Source organism: Rosa chinensis, chromosome 1 (assembly GCF_002994745.2).
Source record: "Rosa chinensis cultivar Old Blush chromosome 1, RchiOBHm-V2, whole genome shotgun sequence".
NCBI lineage: Eukaryota > Viridiplantae > Streptophyta > Magnoliopsida > Rosales > Rosaceae > Rosa > Rosa chinensis.
Genome location: NC_037088.1, coordinates 64609883 through 64628972, shown reverse-complemented (window position 1 = coordinate 64628972; position 19090 = coordinate 64609883). Strand labels below are relative to the sequence as shown.

At 36.8% G+C, this 19090-nt stretch overlaps 3 protein-coding genes and 1 long non-coding RNA gene across 8 annotated transcripts; 3 read left to right on the top strand and 1 right to left on the bottom strand.

The window, feature by feature from the left end:
* The first annotated feature begins 1378 nt into the window (after positions 1–1378).
* Positions 1379–4903, top strand: LOC112181151. Of its 4 annotated transcripts, none has more exons than XM_040512407.1 (6): positions 1379–1732; positions 1846–1949; positions 2115–3808; positions 3903–4021; positions 4113–4512; positions 4618–4903. In XM_040512407.1, the coding sequence occupies exons 3-6, from the start codon at positions 2566–2568 to the stop codon at positions 4791–4793; spliced, it is 1938 nt and encodes a 645-aa protein (XP_040368341.1). In that variant the 5' UTR covers positions 1379–1732; positions 1846–1949; positions 2115–2565; the 3' UTR covers positions 4794–4903. The 4 variants fall into 4 exon arrangements, 2 of the variants coding, with proteins under 2 accessions (XP_040368341.1, XP_024175412.2); XM_024319644.2 differs by having other exon boundaries at positions 1645–1732; positions 1829–1949; XR_002928811.2 differs by lacking the exons at positions 2115–3808; positions 3903–4021; positions 4113–4512 and having other exon boundaries at positions 1603–1732; positions 4618–4754.
* A 3920-nt stretch (positions 4904–8823) lies between these two features.
* On the top strand, positions 8824–11247 carry LOC112181571. The gene is made up of 4 exons (XR_002928962.2): positions 8824–9017; positions 9484–9594; positions 9717–9828; positions 11154–11247. It is a non-coding gene; the product is annotated as an uncharacterized LOC112181571 (long non-coding RNA).
* Positions 11248–11851: 604 nt separating this feature from the next.
* LOC112181570 lies at positions 11852–14520 on the bottom strand. 2 transcript variants are annotated; one of them, XM_040513587.1, is made up of 7 exons: positions 14069–14520; positions 13473–13689; positions 13124–13375; positions 12704–12901; positions 12489–12518; positions 12332–12393; positions 11852–12135 (listed from the first exon to the last, which is right to left on the bottom strand). In XM_040513587.1, exons 2-7 carry the CDS (start codon positions 13668–13670, stop codon positions 12069–12071), a joined length of 807 nt encoding a protein of 268 aa, XP_040369521.1. In that variant the 5' UTR covers positions 13671–13689; positions 14069–14520; the 3' UTR covers positions 11852–12068. The 2 variants fall into 2 exon arrangements, with proteins under 2 accessions (XP_040369521.1, XP_024175718.1); XM_024319950.2 differs by having other exon boundaries at positions 14316–14518.
* A 1077-nt stretch (positions 14521–15597) lies between these two features.
* LOC112177362 (UPF0496 protein At3g49070) lies at positions 15598–17138 on the top strand. Its single transcript, XM_024315658.2, has 3 exons — positions 15598–15662; positions 15796–15866; positions 15982–17138. Exons 2-3 carry the CDS (start codon positions 15818–15820, stop codon positions 17031–17033), a joined length of 1101 nt encoding a protein of 366 aa, XP_024171426.1. The 5' UTR covers positions 15598–15662; positions 15796–15817; the 3' UTR covers positions 17034–17138.
* Positions 17139–19090: the final 1952 nt, after the last annotated feature.

The following is a 19090-nucleotide window of genomic DNA, read 5'->3' as shown; positions in this document are numbered from 1 at the left end:
CCCTAAATAACGTTTGTTTCGAAAATAAAATCGATACAAAACCGAATTTCTCGTACAACTACTTATGAAATAGTCTCAATATTCATAATTCAAATATTCTATATGTCTTGGGTTGAAATGTGCATAGTGAGAGAGAGAGAGAGAGAGAGAGAGTGTGTGTGTGTTGTTTAGGGGGCGGTCGTGAAAATTGACTATTTATACATACAAAATTTGGAAAAACTTCCTTCATAAAAGTTGTAGAGTTCATTAATACGATCTCGTGCATATAAGGAACGCAAAAATCGGAGTTCATATGAATTAATTATGAATTTTAGAAGAAATGAGGGGAGAGGAGAGAAAACATAAATAAAAAGAGGATGTGAGGGGCAAAATAGTCATTTTGGACCAAATTGTGTGAGATTTGAATGTCTGAGGAGTAACTTGTTGAAATTAGGATAGCAGGGACTGAACTGTCGACGTCCTAAAAGTACAGGGAGTGACCAGTAATTTCCCCTCTTTCTTTCAAAGACTGCAGTGTAATTTTTAGCCAAAAAAAGAAAAAAAGAATGTCATGTAATTTGGGTACATACCATAACTTCTTTTCCAGCTTTCCTGAGCGTCTTAACTATGCGATCTGTAATATTCCTGACTATTTTAAATATTGTGACCACATCAACTCTATTCTTTTGCTTCTTCTCTTTTCTCAAATATTCCGGCCGTTGCTCAGCTCTTATTTCATGAAGTCTTTCTTTCTCTTTTGTTTCCGTTTCCATATCCAAAACAACACGAAGAAAACCGTTTGAGTAAGCTCCGATCTTATCTTTTAGCTCTTCCATAGTATATTTGTAATACGGCCTATCTTTGTTGGACATGTTTCTCCACTTATTTTTCCACTCGCGACAAAGATCATGGTGATTAAGCCAAATCTTGGCCTCAAGGGGGAAATAGAACTTCTCCATTGATGACTGCAATGAAGGATGATACCACAGGTTCTTAAACCTTCAGAGTAAAGAAGAAGTAATCAATAAAGGTTAATACTTTGACTAATAATAAAAGAAACCAAAATATATACACTCAGGCTGCAGCAAACTCTTAAATTCAACTTACAGCTTTATTGAGGTTTATACTTTGAACAAAGTGTCTATACTCTTCAGCTCCATACGTGTTTGGGTCGCCAAGTAATTTCAAAACCAGATTTTCTCGAATTACTTCCCTGTATGTCACATCGCTGGCTGTTACTTCTCTCATTACACGAGTAGGTGGTGGAATTTTGTCGATCTTGAGTCTGTCGTCGTCGCCGATGTCGATATGCTCAGGTCTGATGAATCCATGCTTTATTCCTAAGGATTCCAATCGAGCGAATTCAACAATAATGGACCTATGCACAGTATACATATCAATGTTTTCAAATGCGTCGCCGAGGCGAGCCCTGGGCCTGCTCCGGTGTGAGGCGACCGGAAAAAGCCTCGCCGGATCAAACTTAGACGTGCTGCTGGAAAAGCGGTCGCCTAGGCGACGGAGCGTCGCTTTTTGCAGATGCGGCGCCTCAGGCGGGAGCTGAAGGAAGAAGAAGACGCAGGAAATTTTTTTTTTCTGTTTCTTTCGGTCAAAACGACATCGTTTTGACTTTTTTGTTTTGTTTTTGCTTTTGCCCCCAATACGTTGTCGTTTGCTTGTAGGTCTCTTTAACCTCAGAAATCAAAACGCAGTCGACATCTTTTAGAATGATAAGCGCCGCTGCTATGTCTACAAGGTACCATCTCAATGCTTTTTTCTTTTTTCTTCTTATTCAGGTTGGTTTGATTGATAAGTCTTGGCCCCATCTCAATTATTTTGTTAATGATCTTAGCAGGCTTTGATCACCAGAAGGGAACAAATGCTATGATGAATTGTTCTTTCCAAGCTTCTGCAATGATGAAAGTAAAAAAGGGCTTTTCAGTTTCCACCACCAGATAAGAAAGTGGATAAAAGTATGGTTGGCTTGTGATTTTAGATCAGTACCGTATTGTTTTTTTTTTTTTGTTCAAGTCTTGTTCAGTACTTTTTTTTTCTTTCATTGTATGGCTGCTGCACAATCAATTGCTAATGGTATTTTTGTTGCTGTTTGTGTTTGATGTGATTGATAACTGGATTAGCCATGAGTGAGAAAGGAGAAGATGGAAGAGACAAAGCATGGAAGTACACAAAAAAATTGGAAGGGGAGAAATACTTTAGATGTGTATTTTGTAATCAAGTATGCAGTGGCACTATATCTAGACTTAAGCATCATTTAGCAGGTGTTGCAGGTGGTATGAAAGCATGTAGTAAAGTCCCTGCAGATGTGAAGAAAGAGTACCATTTACTTTTGAAAGTATTTAAAGATGATAAAAATGAGAGAAGTATTATGCTACGTGAGATTGGGGTAGGAGTTGGTGGAGGAAGTAGTAATTTTGATTCTCATTAAGTGAAGAATGTGGGAGTAACCTAAGTAGTACTACAACTCAACCAAAAACTATAGGACCACTTGATAGATTTCTGTCTTTGGAGCCTAGGCAAACCGTATTGAATGAGGCTTACAAAAAAGAATTAAGGAAAGAAGTTTGTCGGATGGTTGGGCATTTTATGTTTTCTAGAGTGCTTCCTTTCAATACGGTTAATGATCCGTTTTGGTTAGCTATGGTAGAGGGAATTGCTAAGTATGGTGTAGGGTTCAAGCCCCCTTCTATGCATGAATTAAGAACTTGGATCCTTAGGGAAGAAGTTGAAGACATTGATAAGTATTTGTTAGTCCATAAAAAAGCTTGGGAAACATATGGATGTTCCATTATGTCGGATGGTTGGACCGATGGAAAAGGTAGGGTGCTAATTAATTTTCTTGTGAATAGTCATGTAGGTACTTTTTTTTTGAAGTCCATTGATGCTTCCGGTAGCATAAAAAATGGGTCTTTGATGTTAAAGTACTTAGATGATGTGGTGAGAGAAGTAGGGGAAGAGAATGTGGTTCAAATTATCACCGATAATGCATCCAATTATAAGAATGTTGGGATTAGGCTTATGCAAAGAAGAGAAAGGTTGTGGTGGACTCCATGTGCAGCTCATTGTATTGATCTTATGCTTGTAGTTATTAGCAAAATAACGTTGTTTGAGAAAACAATTAAAAGTGCTAGGCAAGTGGTCAAGTTTATCTATGGTCACACATGGGTTCTTTCTCTCATGAGAGAATTCACAAGCAATAAGGAGATTATTCGTCCGGCTGTCACCCGTTTTGCAACTTCCTTTCTCACCCTTCAAAGTATCTATAAGCAGAAGCAGCCTCTGCAAATGATGTTTAACAGTAAGAAGTGGATTGATGGCCCTTTTGTTAAAAGCCATGAAGCTATACAGGTTCGTGCAATTGTTCTTTTTCAGAAGAATTTTTGGAGTGATATTGCATTTTGTGTCAAGGGTGTGTTGCCATTAGTGTGTGTATTGAGGGAGGTTGATTCTGAGGTAAGACCTGCTATGGGCTATATATATGAATTGATGGATGCTGCCAAAGAGAAAATTGCATTTAGTTTGAGGAGGAACCCAAGACATTATCAGCCAATCTGGAATAAAATTGATGCAAGGTGGACTCCCCAACTCCATCAACCTTTACATGCTGCTGGATACTATCTAAACCCTCAATTTCATTATGAAGAGAGCTTCTCAAATGTTTTGGAAGTGAAGAAGGGATTGCATGAATGTATGGATCGGATGATGCTGTTTGATGAGCGCTTAAAAGCTGATATGCAATTAGAGATGTTTGACAAATGCATGGGAGAGTTTGGAACTAAGCTTGCAATGCATTCTAGAAAGATAAGGAGTCCAGGTAATGTCTAATATGTTGTTTCTTATAGTTTAAATGTTTATGATGAATTATTTGACATAAATAATAATATATATTTTTTTCTTTTCTGTTTCAGGAAGTTGGTGGGAGCGTTTTGGAGAGGAAACGCCTGAATTGACGAAGTTTGCTGTTCGTGTCCTTAGCCTAACCTGTAGTGCATCAGGATGTGAGAGGAATTGGAGCACATTTGAGTCGGTAAGGTTATTTGGTTAATTGTTATCAAGTGGAATTATATAATAGGTTGAATGTTTCTAATATCTAGTTTTTATTTTTATGTTGGTTTTAGATTCACACAAAAAAAAGGAATAGACTTGAACATAAAAGGCTAAATGCATTGGTTTATGTGAAGTATAACTCTTTACTAAGAGAGCGAAACATTAGAAGAAATGCAAAGAAGCTTGATCCTATATTGATGGAAGAAATTGATTCTGATGATGAATGGATTTCGGAGGTGGAAGAACCTGTTCTTCCGGGTGATATTTCTTGGCTTGAAGAGGATCTATTTGAGGTCGATGCTATAAGGAATGTGCCAATTGAATGTTATGAACAAGGTTTGTTAACTAGAGTGCCTATTCAAGTGGAGCCACAAGAGGACCCAATCTTGGATGATGATTTAGGATTTGATGGTCACGATCTTCATGCTTCTCACTCAACTTCTCCTAAAAGAAAAAATGATGAAAGCTCAAGTAAGTATCTAGTGATTGAAATCTGCTATTTAGTTTACTATATATTTATATACATACATATATCTATATATATCAAATAATTTCAATCTAAAATCTTATGTCTAGGTAAGGTAAGATCCAAGCAGAAAATGAGAAAACTTGCTGCATTACTTATGGATGAAGATGATGAGATAGAAGACCTTACTTTGCCTCCCTACACTCATGCAGCATTGATCAATGATGATTGTAATGATATTAATGTGGGTGTGGATGGATATGATGACTATGATTTGGAAGAATGAAGTGCAGTTGTTATTTTTGAATTAATATAGTATGAACCTATGTATTATTGAATTTAAAGTTATGAGAATGCTTATTTTGGAATCGTATTTAAATATATTCATATTATTTATGAATGTAATGTATTATTATAATAATTACGGGAAAGGCGGTCGCCTCAACGCCTTGAGGCACTCGCCTCGTAAGGCTCTAGGTGGTCGCCTTCGTCTTCGCTTTCGCATTTGAAAACATTAAAAATATATAAATTAGAAGACGAGAATATTTATCGTGCATGTAGTCTATCAGCGACAGCTAGCTTAAGAGCTGGCCAAGAAAAGTAAACAAAAGAAGTTTATCAGCTTAAGAGCTGTTGCAGCATGTTGAACAAACCTAAGGAATGCAATACACAAAGGAATGGGACGACCGTTTTGCTGCCATCGTGAGGAAACATGACTCTGAGCTATATAGTTGTCTAACGTCCGAGAACAGGTTTCTGCTCGGGGATTCACAGCATTCTTCTTTGCGGATTCGATCAAGTCAGAACGACGACGAGTATTTGCGGAACTTCCCATCAAGCTCACCCACAATTGATTGGTGTGTACGTAGAGAATCTCCTTTGAATTTACTACTAACCCATGCATCTTGTAGGTTTTATATATAGCCAACCTATTAAATCAAATCGGGAAATTATGTAGTCACTTCCTAATCCTATTTAAATTTGGGTTATGTTTCCTAATTTGATTATGTAGGTGAGATATGGAAAACCCTAGCCTCTGGAGCTCTGTGCTCCGTCAATGGCGGCCTATACCGGCCTCCCTTCTAAGCCATCTGAAGGTGGCGGAAAACCAATTTAGGTGCAGATCAGCGGCTGCCCTCCTCCGGTGACTTGCTCAATCCACCTTTGACTACTGATGGCAAATGGATGATGAATCGTGGAGCGTGTCGAGTCTGGCACATCATGGATTCTTTGCAATTGGAATTGGCTGGCGGCGGTACAGACGACAGGAGGCCGTTTTTTTTTATGGCGTCTGTGTTGCCAATGATTCTGATCAAATTGCACAGAAGAAGGTGCTCTCAGGGCGCTGATCTGCAGGCACGTTGGCAAGGTCTGTTGGTCTTGTGCATTGCACGGCGGCGATGTTGGCCTCGATCTGGACAGTCGCCGATGACGGAAATGGAGTGGTGTCCAATTCTGGCTAGGTGACAAAATAAGTTTTGGGGCCATACCAATTCGGAGGCCCAAAGCAAAATCAGATTTGGAGTCCAAAGCAAGGTGTGGGAGCATAATTGGAAAAGGGCTTTTGTGGACTCAACTATGGGCTCCAAGTTGGACTTGGGTTCTTTCATGTGTCAGACTAATGCGGTAGCTCTCTAGGGTTTGGGATTTGAGATCCTGGAGGTTGGATCCAACGAACTTTGTTAACGCCTGAGGCATGCGGTACTGGTGAATCTTCTAAGGGAGGATTCATGCTACTTTGTAAGAAGTGAGTACTGGATGTCTAATGAGTGGACCTATCGCTATATATCACCGTATGTACTACCACATCTTCTTGTTCTGTATCTAGATGACAACGAAAACGTATATAATGGTCATTCTGACTTGAGACTAGCACTTGTGCTAGTGATTTGTTAACACTCAAAAATTGTCTTTTGGATGCGTTACACTATGATTGTAGTCAACTGTATTGAGTTTCTATTCTATGAAGATAATTCCTTTATTAAAAAAAAAAAAAAGACTAAATAGTTATATAATTCAACTAGGACACATAACTGAAATTGAAATCCCTATTTCAGAAACTTAAATAATAGACAATCAAAAACAAGAAAACTTAAATACTACCGGCTTATTTGGGCTCTGGTTTTGGCCTCAGGTCATTGTAAATTTGTAACTGGTCAATGGATTATTGGCTGGGGTTCTCATTGTCTTTTTGGTGGAGACAACTGTTAGGCCTCGTTTGGTTCGCGGAAAGTAAGCATCAGGAAAGGAAAGTTGTTCCTTTCCTGTGTTTGGGATGCAAAAGGAAAGGAAATACTTTCCTGAAGCAAGGGAAAATAGGGGGGGAAAATGGTTCCTTCCATACTCCAAAGGAATCACTTTCCCCTCTTCTTTCCTTGCATTTATTACTCACAACATATTATTTTATTCCATTAATTACATACTTTTTAACAACTTTCCGGATAACTTTCCTTACATTACCAAACATCGGAATGAAAAGTTCTTCGGAAAGTTCATTTCCCTTCCCATGGGAAAGACAAAGGAACTACTTTCCTTTCCGCGAACCAAACGAGGCCTTTAAGCAATTTGTTTGGCATATATGGGAATAGAGAAGATCATTTAAATGGAACGGTGGCTGATTTTATTCAAGGACCTTGACCAAATACCCAAATTTAGTCCAACATGAACCCACTTTATATTTCCACTTGCCCCGTTTAACAACTGAAAGACTGTTTTAAACAAAACTCAATTAGAATAGCATCACCTTTGACAGAAATAACTTTTTAGTTGTTGTTCAACCGAGAGCCAATCAAAGTACACATCATATCATAGAATCAGGAAGATCGTCTCCAATGGTGCAAAGGAAAGATAAAGAACAAAAATCAATAGCCTTCTGAAATTGTACCGTATTCCAAAATGCTTGTAGTTTTTCCTTGGGGTTAGTAGAATCAATTGGCTTCCTACGCTGTGCATGTTTCACTATATTATGTCTCCTTAAACTGATGGGTGAAAGAAAAATTTGCAGAACATGTCTCACAAGGTGCCCTGAGATCCCTCACGCTTTCATAAATAGTGTATAGAGAGGGTCTCTCGTGTATGGTTGAATAATTAGTTGAGAGCCCTGCATGCATAAAAAATATGAGACATTCGGAGACATCTTAGACACTTTTAGCACAGTGTGTCGTAATTTAAGAGTCAAATCATAATTATTCATGGATGCCAATCCAAAAAAGAAGAAAAAACTGTGTCTGTGTATGTGTGTATAGCCAACTTAATTAATATGCAATTACAATGTTACAGCCAATTCATGAATTCATGGTCACTAAAGAAATCAATATAGTTTTGTGATTATGCGATTGAATAAACAAAGTTCAAATTCACATTTCATAGTCGCCAAATTAATTCAATTACCTTAACACACAGAATAAATGATTAAAATATTTGTATCTACATATCGGAATTTTGAAAAAGGGAGATATAGAAAATATCAGGGATAATGCTCTAATGTGGGGAAATTAGTGTCTAGAAGGCTAATTGCCCCAAAATAATCCCAAAAGCTAACAATTAGTCCTAGAAGGAATAGGAAATTAGTACCTACAAGGCTAACTTATATCAATAAATAGAGCGAGGGTTTGAACAGCGCAAACTCCAAATCACGAGAGAACATTGGCGAAAAAGACACAAACAAGTGGAATGGTAATGTCAGAAGTAGGAATACAACACAAACGGGAGCCATAAGTGCCTACTTGTAACACAAAAACAGATCAACATATCTAGACATGCCATGTCATAGATCTTCCCATGTGACGTTGCTGAACTTATTGGAATGGCAAGAAAGTAAACTGGTGTAAGGATGGATGATCGAGGTGATAGATAGGATGATCCAAGCTCATTGTATATGCATACCAATATGCTTGATCTCAAGGTATTCTTGGAGCAGTTGCCGTAATTAACCTTGTATATATATAAGTTGAACTACAACACAGTAGTTGTACATAGTTAATTATGAATGGCTTTGCAAGGCTTAGAACTCCGAAAATCTGAGATTTTAAGATCCCAAAAAACACATACTGAGAAAACATATGCATTGGCCTTATTAATAATCGAGGCAAACCAGTAAAGCAACCTTGTGTGAAAGGGAAGCAGTGAAGAGCTCAAGGTCTCCAATCGGGATGGCCTAGAATTGATCAGCAAGCTTAAGGGTCCTGTTTCCATTTGAACTTCGATGTGTACGTACTGTTTAAAGTAAGGACTTCTAGCTTGTAATTAAGTTGATCAAATGACGCTTTTGCCCTTGGTGCTTACGTCAATTACAGTCGACTACTCCTCAAAGATCAAAGTAGAAACGAAACGAAACGAAACGAAACTCCCTCCTTCCAGAATTCACAACCATTGTTCAAAAGGGATTGCCTCTTCCAGAAAACGAGATCTCCACTACTTTTCCATTTCGAGACATCAGTCTCTCTCCTTGACCGACCAAGATCAACATCAGCATCAGTCACGGCTTGGTACATTGATAGAATAAGCACTGGTATTTTCATCAAACAATTACTATTATTCGCTTTACCAGATTGTAAATTATATTGTATCTCTAAGGACAAGAAACCATCTGATTCAAATTGCTTTTGATTCATTGCAACTCCAATTCCAGTTTTTGGAAGTTTTTCTCTTTTACTGTTTTTGATATGCTTGGGTTTTTCTGTTATGGTTAATCCCCAATTGATATGGATTTTTAACTGTTTAGAAATTTTGTTTGTCTTCCTTCCACTTTGGAATCCGGTTTATTAATTGAAATTAAACATTTGAAGCTATTACTGTTTATATGTTTGGGTCTTTTGTTACAGTTCTGATATGTATTTTTATATTTTAGAAATTTTGTTTGTCTTCCAGTTTAGAATCTGGATGATTAATTGAACAGATTTGAAGCTACTTTTCTCGTGGTTAATAATTGAAAAGCCTTCATTAGATACTGGCTCACCTTGACTCTCTATTTGCAGGTGATTGTTTTGAGTGAGCGACAAGTTTAGTTTCCTGTTGTGACTGAACTGCTCTGCTTATTTTGACCCTGCAACACTCAGATCAAACTGCAAAATTGTGCAGCTGACTCTGTGAGTTAGTTTCTCAGACATTAAATCGTGGCTTGCTAGATTTCTTGAATTTAGTTTGTTATTTTTTATCAGATTGGTTGGTGTTGATTGTTAATGTATCTGATATGGTTTTGTTTTGTAAGCTTTGTCGAGATTCTGAAGGAAAGATACAGTCAAAGTTCAGTTCATTGATTTTTCAGTGAAGAAGAAAGAGGTGTAGCTTTTGGACTCTTTGCTGGAGCCTGGAGCCTGGAGGTAAATTTCATTTAATTTGGTTAGTTTTGTTTGCTGTTTTGATTATTGTAGTTTTGTACAGATTCAAGTTTGGGAGGAGAAAATAATAGAGTGGCTTTGGGTGTTAGTATATCCAAAAAAGAACTGAGGATTTTGAATATGTTCCCTCAGAGTTTTCAACTGAACCCTGTCTTCATTTTCAGTACTGATTATCGGTACCTATTTCATACATAATATAATTTACATCCTGACATTGCAAGATTATAACCCTAGAAACTTAACAAAGTAAACTATATCTGTTGAGTTCGATTTTTGATAAAATTTGCATCTTTTGTTTGAGGTGAAGAACAACTATATAGCTATTAGTTCGGTTCTCAGATTATAGGTTGTGAGGGACATGATTGCAGTTTTGTGATTGGCTTTTACCCTTTTGTTCTTTCGTCTTTAATCTGCTACTTGCCCATCTTTCTTGCTTTTGTTAACGTTCATAACAATCATAAAGAGGCTAGCTTTGTCATTTCTATGTGACTTTGATTGCTGTTTTGTTTGGCCATCTGAGTTATTTCAGAGAACACTTCTTATGGTTTGTTTTATATATGAAAATATGTACATATATACATATACACGTGATGAGTGAAATTTCACTGTCAGGTTTTAACTTTTAAACTTCTCATACGACAGTTCCTCTTTGGCATATGAGTAATCTCTTTACTATTAATTGTTGAAATGAGATTAATATGAAAAGTAAAAGAAAAGGCCAAACACTGATTCGTCATGTGTTTTCTATGATTTTGCTGTTCTGTCGAACTAAGAATGTACTTTTATGAATTAGCAAGTAGGCTTTTCTATACAGATGGCTGAATTTAAAGTGAGTATTTGAATGGTATGAATTTAGTATCATGTGATTCTAGAATAAGACTTTATTAACTAAAGATATGCATTGGTGTTTGAATAGCTTTATTCAGAATCTTAGATGGCAGAATCTGCTTTTTGTGAATTTTTTTTTTTGGTTCTTCTTCTTCTTCTGCTCCTCTCATACCATAAGTAGTTGGATATTGCTGGGGTTTCTGTTTTTTCAATCCTGTTACTGAAGAAAAGTGAGGAGTGAGGACAATGATAATATAACTATAATAAGTATTTGGGATGTTCATGGATAGATTGTTCAGTATTTGGGATGGTCTCACTCAATCCTTTCTTGAATCAGAGTATCTGTTGAGCATCTTGGTAATTTATATCTGATTGAAAGAGAAGCCATTTAAAATTTAGTTCTTTTTAGTTGCTATTTTCCTCAATGACGTGCCTTTCCCTTTCCCTTTCTATCTATATAATTGCCGGACCAACCCAAGATATCGAACCAACAACTTCCACGCGAAATCCTCTTAGGTTTGGAAAGAAGAGGAATGAATTGTTCAAAGCAAAACCAAGCAAGAACCCGAAAAGGCAAGTTTTAAAATCCTCACGTTAAATTTCCTTTCCACTTATTTTCTGCATTTTATATCTACTCTGTCCATTCAATTTAAGCATCCCTTAATTAATGACCCAATCTTTTATATATAACCTTCATGTGCTCTGTATATTTCAGTGACAACTTTGAACCATCAGATCAGACCAGCACAAATACATTGGCTCAATCTGACACCGAAGACCTTACCTAACCACTTCTACTTTGCAATATCTATGGATTTTTGTAATGCTAACTGTCCTTGAAAAACAATGTCATGCTATGTACATATAAGCACCGGTTGTCAGGACCATTCTATATAGTTTTTTGTAATGCTAATGGTCCCTGAGAAACAATCAACCAAGATAGCAGACATTTTGTACATTATTGATCAATGTACATAAAGCTTTTTGCTATTCTTCTTTGTTTTCTCATTCATTTTTTTTTTGCTACAATATACCAATTATTATTGCAACTAAAAGACCCGCAGCATCGCGTGGGCCTTTTTACCTAGTTAATCACTATTTCACAAGTGATATGACATCTTTCCCATTAATTCCAATTAGAAAACCAACCATAAAAAAAAGATCACCCAGAAAGATGGAAAAATAACTTTTCACCATCTATTATTGACATGCAAGGTAGCTAGATATATAGTATATCCTTGAAAAGACAAATCCTGCAAGCTAGTTGCATCAAGCCATCAACACCATGGCTTGTTTCAGGCTATGAAGATTCTGGTTTTGCCATCAGGACGAAACATTCTGCAAAGTCGGAGAACATGACAGTTCAATTGGCATTGGTGTTCCACGAGTTGATGTCAATGTTTGAATGTGCAATCTCTTTGACCTTTTGGCTGTTTCTTTTTCTTTTTCTTTGCTTTTTGACTGTTGAGATTAAAAAACTAAAATCAGGGGACTAATTATAAAGAAATGTGTATATGCGAATTTGGAAATGCTTGAAGCTTCAAAAATTTTCAGGACAATGTAGTTGCCTTCAAAAATTATGTTCCATGCATCGATAAGTAATTTCCACTTTCTACCAAAGTACCGAGTAAAAGAAAGCACAGAAGTAAGAAAAAACCTTCTCTCTGCAGCTTCTTCGTTAATCAGCTCCTCATAACTTGCCTTAGCTTTTTCTTCCAGCTGAGAAATGTATAATGAATACAACATTTAAACATAAAAACGACATAGACGACGTGGAAGTAAAATCACATAAAGTAAGAGAGAGATTGCCTTACCAACTTGAAATGATTACGCTCCTTTTCTAACTGATTGAGCAATAAAAAACAACCAAAAAAAAATACCATAAACAAACTAGTCAGATCAAGTAGTAATGTAGTACATGTTTCAATCAGACATAAATAATGTCTGCATTTAGTATCTGATATTGAAAGATTGACATTTTAAACTGAATGAGAAAATAAGAAAAGAGCTTATCAGAAAAAAAAAATACCAATTGCCTTTCCAATATAAAGCTGGTATAAGCAACTACGTCAATAAGGCCAATATCATCTTTGTTCTCCTCAAACATAGACTGCTTCACTGATGAAAATTCACCCAACAGAAATGTTCCTTCACTTGCTTTATCTAAAATAGAAAACAAATCTTCAACAGTTATGGGAAACCTAGAAGATTTAGCTTCGACAATTTCCTGCAAGAAAATAAACATGTACATATAACATCCATTAACAAACAAAAAGTAATAACAAAGGAATTGATAAGCGTTTTAACATTTGCATCCAATTTCTTAGTTAAACACAAGTCCCAACAAACGCATATGTATATCAAACACAATAATATTCAAATAGTTAAAAGTGGAGTTTCAAAATCACAACGACGAACATGTATCACAAACACAATAATATTCTTTTACCAAGAGGGCAGAAGCAGCTGTGAAATAATTACTCTCCCGAGTAAGATAAGGGTCTTCATGTTGAAACTTGCTAGCAAGACGAGTTTTGAGTTGTGAGGTACACTTGATTAAATGTGCATATATCTGAGCAAATTCTTCCAAATCCTTCAGTACTTCCAAATCCTTCTTTACTGAAGAATCTGGAACTTTGACTTGAGCTAGAATAGCATCACCTTTGACAAAAAGAACTTCTTTTTGTTGTTCAACCGAGAGCTAATCAAAGAACACACCATAGAATCAGAAGGAGTCTCCAATTAATGATGCAAAGGAAAGATAAAGAAGAAAAGCCAATAGCCATCTGAAATTGTACCGCATTCCAAAATGCTTGTAGTTTTTCCTTAGGGTTAGTAGAATTAATTGGCTTCCGACGCTGTGCATGTTTCACTATATTATGTCTTCTTAAATTGATGGGTGAAAGAAAAATTGCAGAACATGTTTCACAATGTTCCCTGAGATCTCTCACGCTTTCGTAAATAGTGTATAGAGGGTCTCTCGTGTATGGTTCCATAAGTAGTTGAGAAGAAGCCCTGCATGCATCAAAAATATAAGACATTAGGAGACATCTTAGGCATTTTAGCACAGTATGCACGCCATAATTCAAGAGCCAAATCATAGTTAGACATGAATGCCAATCCAAAGAAGAGGAAGAAGAAGAAGAAGAAGAAGAAGAAGAAGAAGAAGAAAAACTACAATATGTATATATATTATAGCCAACTCAATATGCAAATACAATGTTACAGCCAATTCATGAATTCATGGTTATATATGCACTACTCGTCGGAAGCGCTTAATTCTTAGTTATATATTTTTGTATTGACATGCTTTAGTTTCACTATTTCATTAATTTTCTAAGTTAAGAATTACTCTAAAAAGAAGCAATTGATCAGAGTGCGAGCAACAATTTACCGGTTTGTATTGCTCTTGCCAGGGACATAGAAATTGAAAACTATGAACCAATCATATTGCTCTTGCCCAGTACATAGAAATTGAAACTATGAACCAATCCTATTGCTTTTTCCCAGTACATAGAAATTGATATAAGTACTGTGTTTGTGTCAAACTATATGCGCCAGTCCAAGCACGTACAGCACCGACCCAGATGGTCAGTGCTAGTTTCCAACCCCAAATACCAAAACAAAGAATGAGAAATTACCTGGCTAGTAGAGAATAACGAAAGATTGAGGTCAGTTCGAAGTAAGAATTAAGTCAAGGTCAGTTCGTCTTCAGAATGAGGAGGAAAAAAAATTAAAGATGTCAAAATCTCACCTCTAGAGAGTGGATTTCTGATAGGGTTTGGTATTTATAGCAAGCACTCCAAAATTCCACAGAATCAATCATTTAATAAAATCCTATAAAATCCTTGAACTTTTGAATACCACAAGATTTAAGAGGATTTTTTAAAATCTCAATTAAATACCACAAGATTTTAAAAGACTTTTAAAATACAAAATGAGTCTATTCTAATTGAATACACCCCCTTATTTTTGGTAAGTTCTTTCAAGTTTAGTTACTTGTTCATCAAGGATTCTAGTTAACGTGTAGAAGGTGTTCATCAAGGATTCTAGTTAACGTGTAGAAGGTGTCCCGAGTGAACACTGCACAAAAAGAAACAATAACAAAAGTTTTCTTACACTCGCAAATTTACCAAATGATGTTTCAGGTTTCTCTGCCTATGGACTTTTTAGGTTTATATGCTTATGAGATTCCTCTTATTTCTATTTATAGCTCTGTTTCTGTTGAATTTCAAATTGACTAATTTAGGATAGATTGAGCTTTACCTAGGGATAAGGGGAATTGTTCTATTCTTTTCAATTCTCACTTTAAGAAAACTAAGGGCAAACACCATGGGAGAATTTAGGTGTTAAGGAAATAGTACTTGAAACATTAACAGGGTGAGTAGATTGTTACATGTTCAAGCTGTTTAAGATATGCACGATACGAAAGAGTGTTTACAAATCGGTCACAATCTACTTTTCAATCGTACGTTTTCAAACTCATGTATTACAATCTATTAAATTTTTGATAAGCATTAAATAAAAAAGTATTAGCGACTACAAATCTCGTGGCATCACACTGATTCGATTGCTAGTACATTATTACATCTCGTCTTTGGTATCTTATGGCCCTCTCTTCCATGGACTAATACGCGCGTGGAACTCTTATACATGAAGCATTTACATGGTGATGCTTGATTAAGCAACCCCTTTACACTTGGAGGGAGGGACGCATTACATGGTGAGACTTGCTTGAACGAAATTGGAAGGGAAATTTCTTCAGGATTGTTTGTGGAAGCTTAAGCTCACTTCTAATCATGATCGAGTCTTCCCGTGCACTACAAGGTTCGTCCATGATTATTGAAAGCTTAGCATACCTATCTTTCTTGCAAGCAACCTTCGAAGTGCACGTTTGAGCTGGTATAAAACGGAATTCCTTTACTTGATCCCCTTTAATTCCTTTTCCACTATAACAACAAAGCAAAGCGCTGTGCTCTTTTGGAAAGGTTGGTATTCTCCTCTTTCATACATGCTGCTTTCTAACTCTGTTTTCTTCTGTTTTTGATGGTTATGACTTTTATTCTCCTATATAACCTCATTTGTTATTCCTCAACGTGGTTTTTTTTTTATAATATTTAGCTTCACAATTTCACAAGACGAAATGACGCAAAAGCTTAGTGCACGCATCCGAAAGTTTATTTCTTGTACTGGTAAAACCAAAAGTTTTTTGGTGTACTTATCATTCATAATTTATAATCCCTATTTTTCGTTTAAACTGTACATATATCATGATAAATCATGAACACAAAATTATTTATTTTGAAGCATCATCAAGACCCCTTGGCACACCAAATTCTTCAATGGGAGTGGATGTAACAGAAGAATACGCTAATGCCTTCCGCACCGAATCCTACCTCGACTTTTGGACACGTGTCGTCACGCTATCCAATGCTGATTCCACCGGCTCCAAGCTTATTCAAATGGAGTCGAGAACTGCGGCTCGGCTCCCATCCTATCGGCTCTTCGTGGAGCATCTTTTGGATCCGGATCAAACCATGATTACTCGGATCTTGGCACTGACCCGAAACCACCCAAAGAACCATGCACTTCTATCCGACTATTTTACCCAAACCGCAGATGCTTCCGCCCTGTGTGGTCTCCTACTAAAAGATATCGACCGTACACGTGTTAAATACCGTACCATCAGAACTACACTTCAGTCTCTAAATAAATGTCTAGCTCCTACGACACTAAACCAACTAACCAAATTCTCTATTGTTTTATCTCCCAAACGAATTCAAAGTATTCAAGTTAGATGCTCTGATTTGTTGAAACGGCTTGAGTTAACTCGCAATAAGACTCGAGCTAAGCTAAGTCTCACAGGCAAATTCCAAACCGGATCGGCTATCATCTTGGTGGCAATAACGACTACACTAAGTGTAATTGTTGTCACGCATGCACTTGCACTAGTTGTAGCTGCACCAACTCTTATAGCAACCTCACTCGACCTGGCTTCGTCGAGGAGACTAGCTAGGATGGCGGCTCAGCTCGATGCGGCTACCAAGGGAGCTTACATAGTAAACAGGGATTTGGAGACGGTGAGCCGGCTCGTGGCTCGGCTAAACGATGAGCTTGAGCACATGCGCGGAATGGTTCAGTTTTGGGTGGAGCGCGGCGAGGAGGACTGGCTCCAAGCCGGCGGCGAAGTAGCACGCCAGCTGAAGAAAAATGATTGTAGCTTTAGACAGCAGCTAGATGAGCTGGAGGAGCATTTGTATCTGTGTTTCATGACTATAAACCGGGCTAGAAATCTTGTAGTGAAGGAGATTCTAGATCCCGGTCAGACCACCAATTCACATACCACATTAGCAATGTAGTAACTAGTAACTATAAAAAATAGTCACCAATTGTAATTAATTTTACACTTCAAGCAGCTAGAGATTGCTTACAAATAGTATCCATAACCTGTTGTCTTTCATACACATGCATCTGGTCATGATAGTAATTGTACGATGGATCCATTCAAAGCAGGCAGACAAATATGGAGCAAAACTCATCTGTAAATTTAAAGGCACATGCGTGATACATCCATCTCATATATGTTGCAAGAGGGCAGACGACAGATTAAAATTAAAGCTAGCGACTTGCCTTTTCTCTTTCTCTAAAATCCCTTCATCATGCATGCTTGTTAACAACTACGTAGTGTTCTATTTATGTGAGGTGTCCCTGTGAGAACGTACATTGGATAAAATTCGAACGATACAGAGAAATAACTTAGCTAGATCGAGTGTATCATCTACTTGTCAGCGTGCAAATCAACCGAACGGATCGGAAATCAAATAATATGATTCATGAACCAAAGTTTGGTACGTACCGTAGGTGGTGAGTTCCATCGATCACTATCAATCCCAGAGCATCAACCCAGCTGGCAAGCTGTGTATACTTGCTTCTAATATATAGATCCATATGCATCATTAATTATCTGTAATAGTATGGAGCTCTTGGTCTCTATTAATTGAAACCGGACTGGACCTAGGCGTTTCATTGATTGCCACCTAAACAGCAAACACTAAAACTTGATCCGTGTTAAATATGGATGAACAGTGTCCTTATCGATCTGATCTGAAAATGAGCTACTTAATCACGCATCGGTATGAACGGAAAAAGTGCTTGTCCATTATGCGTAACACATTGCATACATAAATGGTCTGATGTTAACAAAAAAGACATATCATGCATGAATTCGGTATAATGTGAGGTTAAGGGTCCGTTTGATGTTCTGTTCGGATAGAATACCACTTGGGCTCAATTTTAAGAAAAGAGTTGGAGGGGAGCGGTCCTGCCATGTGACACACTTGCACCATCTATTCCATTCAAGGGTACTAAAATTTTGCATCGCCAACCACCTTCTCTGTCCTTCTGTCTTGGGCATAAAAAATAAAATTCTTTAATTATTTTAAACTTATACAGGTAACAATAGACTGAACGGTTAGACGAATTTGATGATTCAACTGTCCCACTAAAAACAATACGGCAGATAGAAATGCTAAAATATATATCAAGTGTTTTTGCGTGAAATGAAATAGCAAACGAGCGATCACAAGTTTCTTCCTTGGTTAGTTAACTGTTTTAAATGAATGGATAGAGATTGAGGAGACGGTGTCAACACTTCTTGCTGAATTTCAGCCAAATTTTGGACCATCCATGATCCATCATATTTCTACAGTTCGACCTACCATTGCCACTTTTAGTACCTTTCTTTGCTCAAACATCGCTGGTTCTTAAATTGCATATTGATTGCTCACATCCCTAGTATTGCTTCCAAAGTCCATTGATTTGAATTTAAAAGGCCTGTATCACAAGTGTCCATGGAAGTTTTAATTGCACATTATTATGCGATCAACCACCGTCGCATGACAAGACTAATTAAGTTTCTAATAAAATGACCAACTATCCCCAACCAAGTTCATCAAAGACGTTAATTGATAGCATGTACATCCTTTCTTAATGTAGATAGATAGTCAGTCAATCATAAACACAAAAGTTTTAACAGACCAATATTAGGTGTCAAGAAAAATTATTTAAAGTAAACGGTAAAATTATTTTACTTCTTTCAAATTTACACATAAAATAGTTTATGTTTTCGAAATTATAATTTAATTACATGTATCCTCGTAGTCTATATTTAATCGATTAAGTCAATTTTTAACTAATTCATCAATTTCTTCATACAGTTTTGCCAACTCAAACTATTTTTCGGCATTTAAATCATGCAAGAAACACAACATATACATGGCCAAAGCTAAAAGTTGACTATGAGTAGTGGACTCGCATCAACTTATGAAGAAATGGAGAATTAGTTTATTAATGATTATGATTAATCATATTGGAGAGAATAAATGCATATGTGATCAAATCATCAAATTAGATGATC

Excerpts from the sequence above, each read along its gene's own strand:
- LOC112181151 (XM_040512407.1), top strand. The coding sequence starts at position 2,566 with ATGGTTGGGCATTTTATGTTTTCTAGAGTGCTTCCTTTCAATACGGTT. Across the intron at positions 3,809-3,902 it reads TAGAAAGATAAGGAGTCCAG|GAAGTTGGTGGGAGCGTTTT; the intron begins GTAATGTCTAAT and ends TTTCTGTTTCAG. Across the intron at positions 4,513-4,617 it reads AAAAAATGATGAAAGCTCAA|GTAAGGTAAGATCCAAGCAG; the intron begins GTAAGTATCTAG and ends TCTTATGTCTAG.
- LOC112181570 (XM_040513587.1), bottom strand. The coding sequence starts at position 13,670 with ATGGAACCATACACGAGAGACCCTCTATACACTATTTACGAAAGCGTG. Across the intron at positions 13,376-13,472 it reads TACAAGCATTTTGGAATGCG|CTCTCGGTTGAACAACAAAA; the intron begins GTACAATTTCAG and ends TTCTTTGATTAG. Across the intron at positions 12,519-12,703 it reads TTATATTGGAAAGGCAATTG|TTAGAAAAGGAGCGTAATCA; the intron begins GTATTTTTTTTT and ends TTGCTCAATCAG.
- LOC112177362 (XM_024315658.2), top strand. The coding sequence starts at position 15,818 with ATGACGCAAAAGCTTAGTGCACGCATCCGAAAGTTTATTTCTTGTACT. Across the intron at positions 15,867-15,981 it reads AAAGTTTATTTCTTGTACTG|CATCATCAAGACCCCTTGGC; the intron begins GTAAAACCAAAA and ends TTTATTTTGAAG.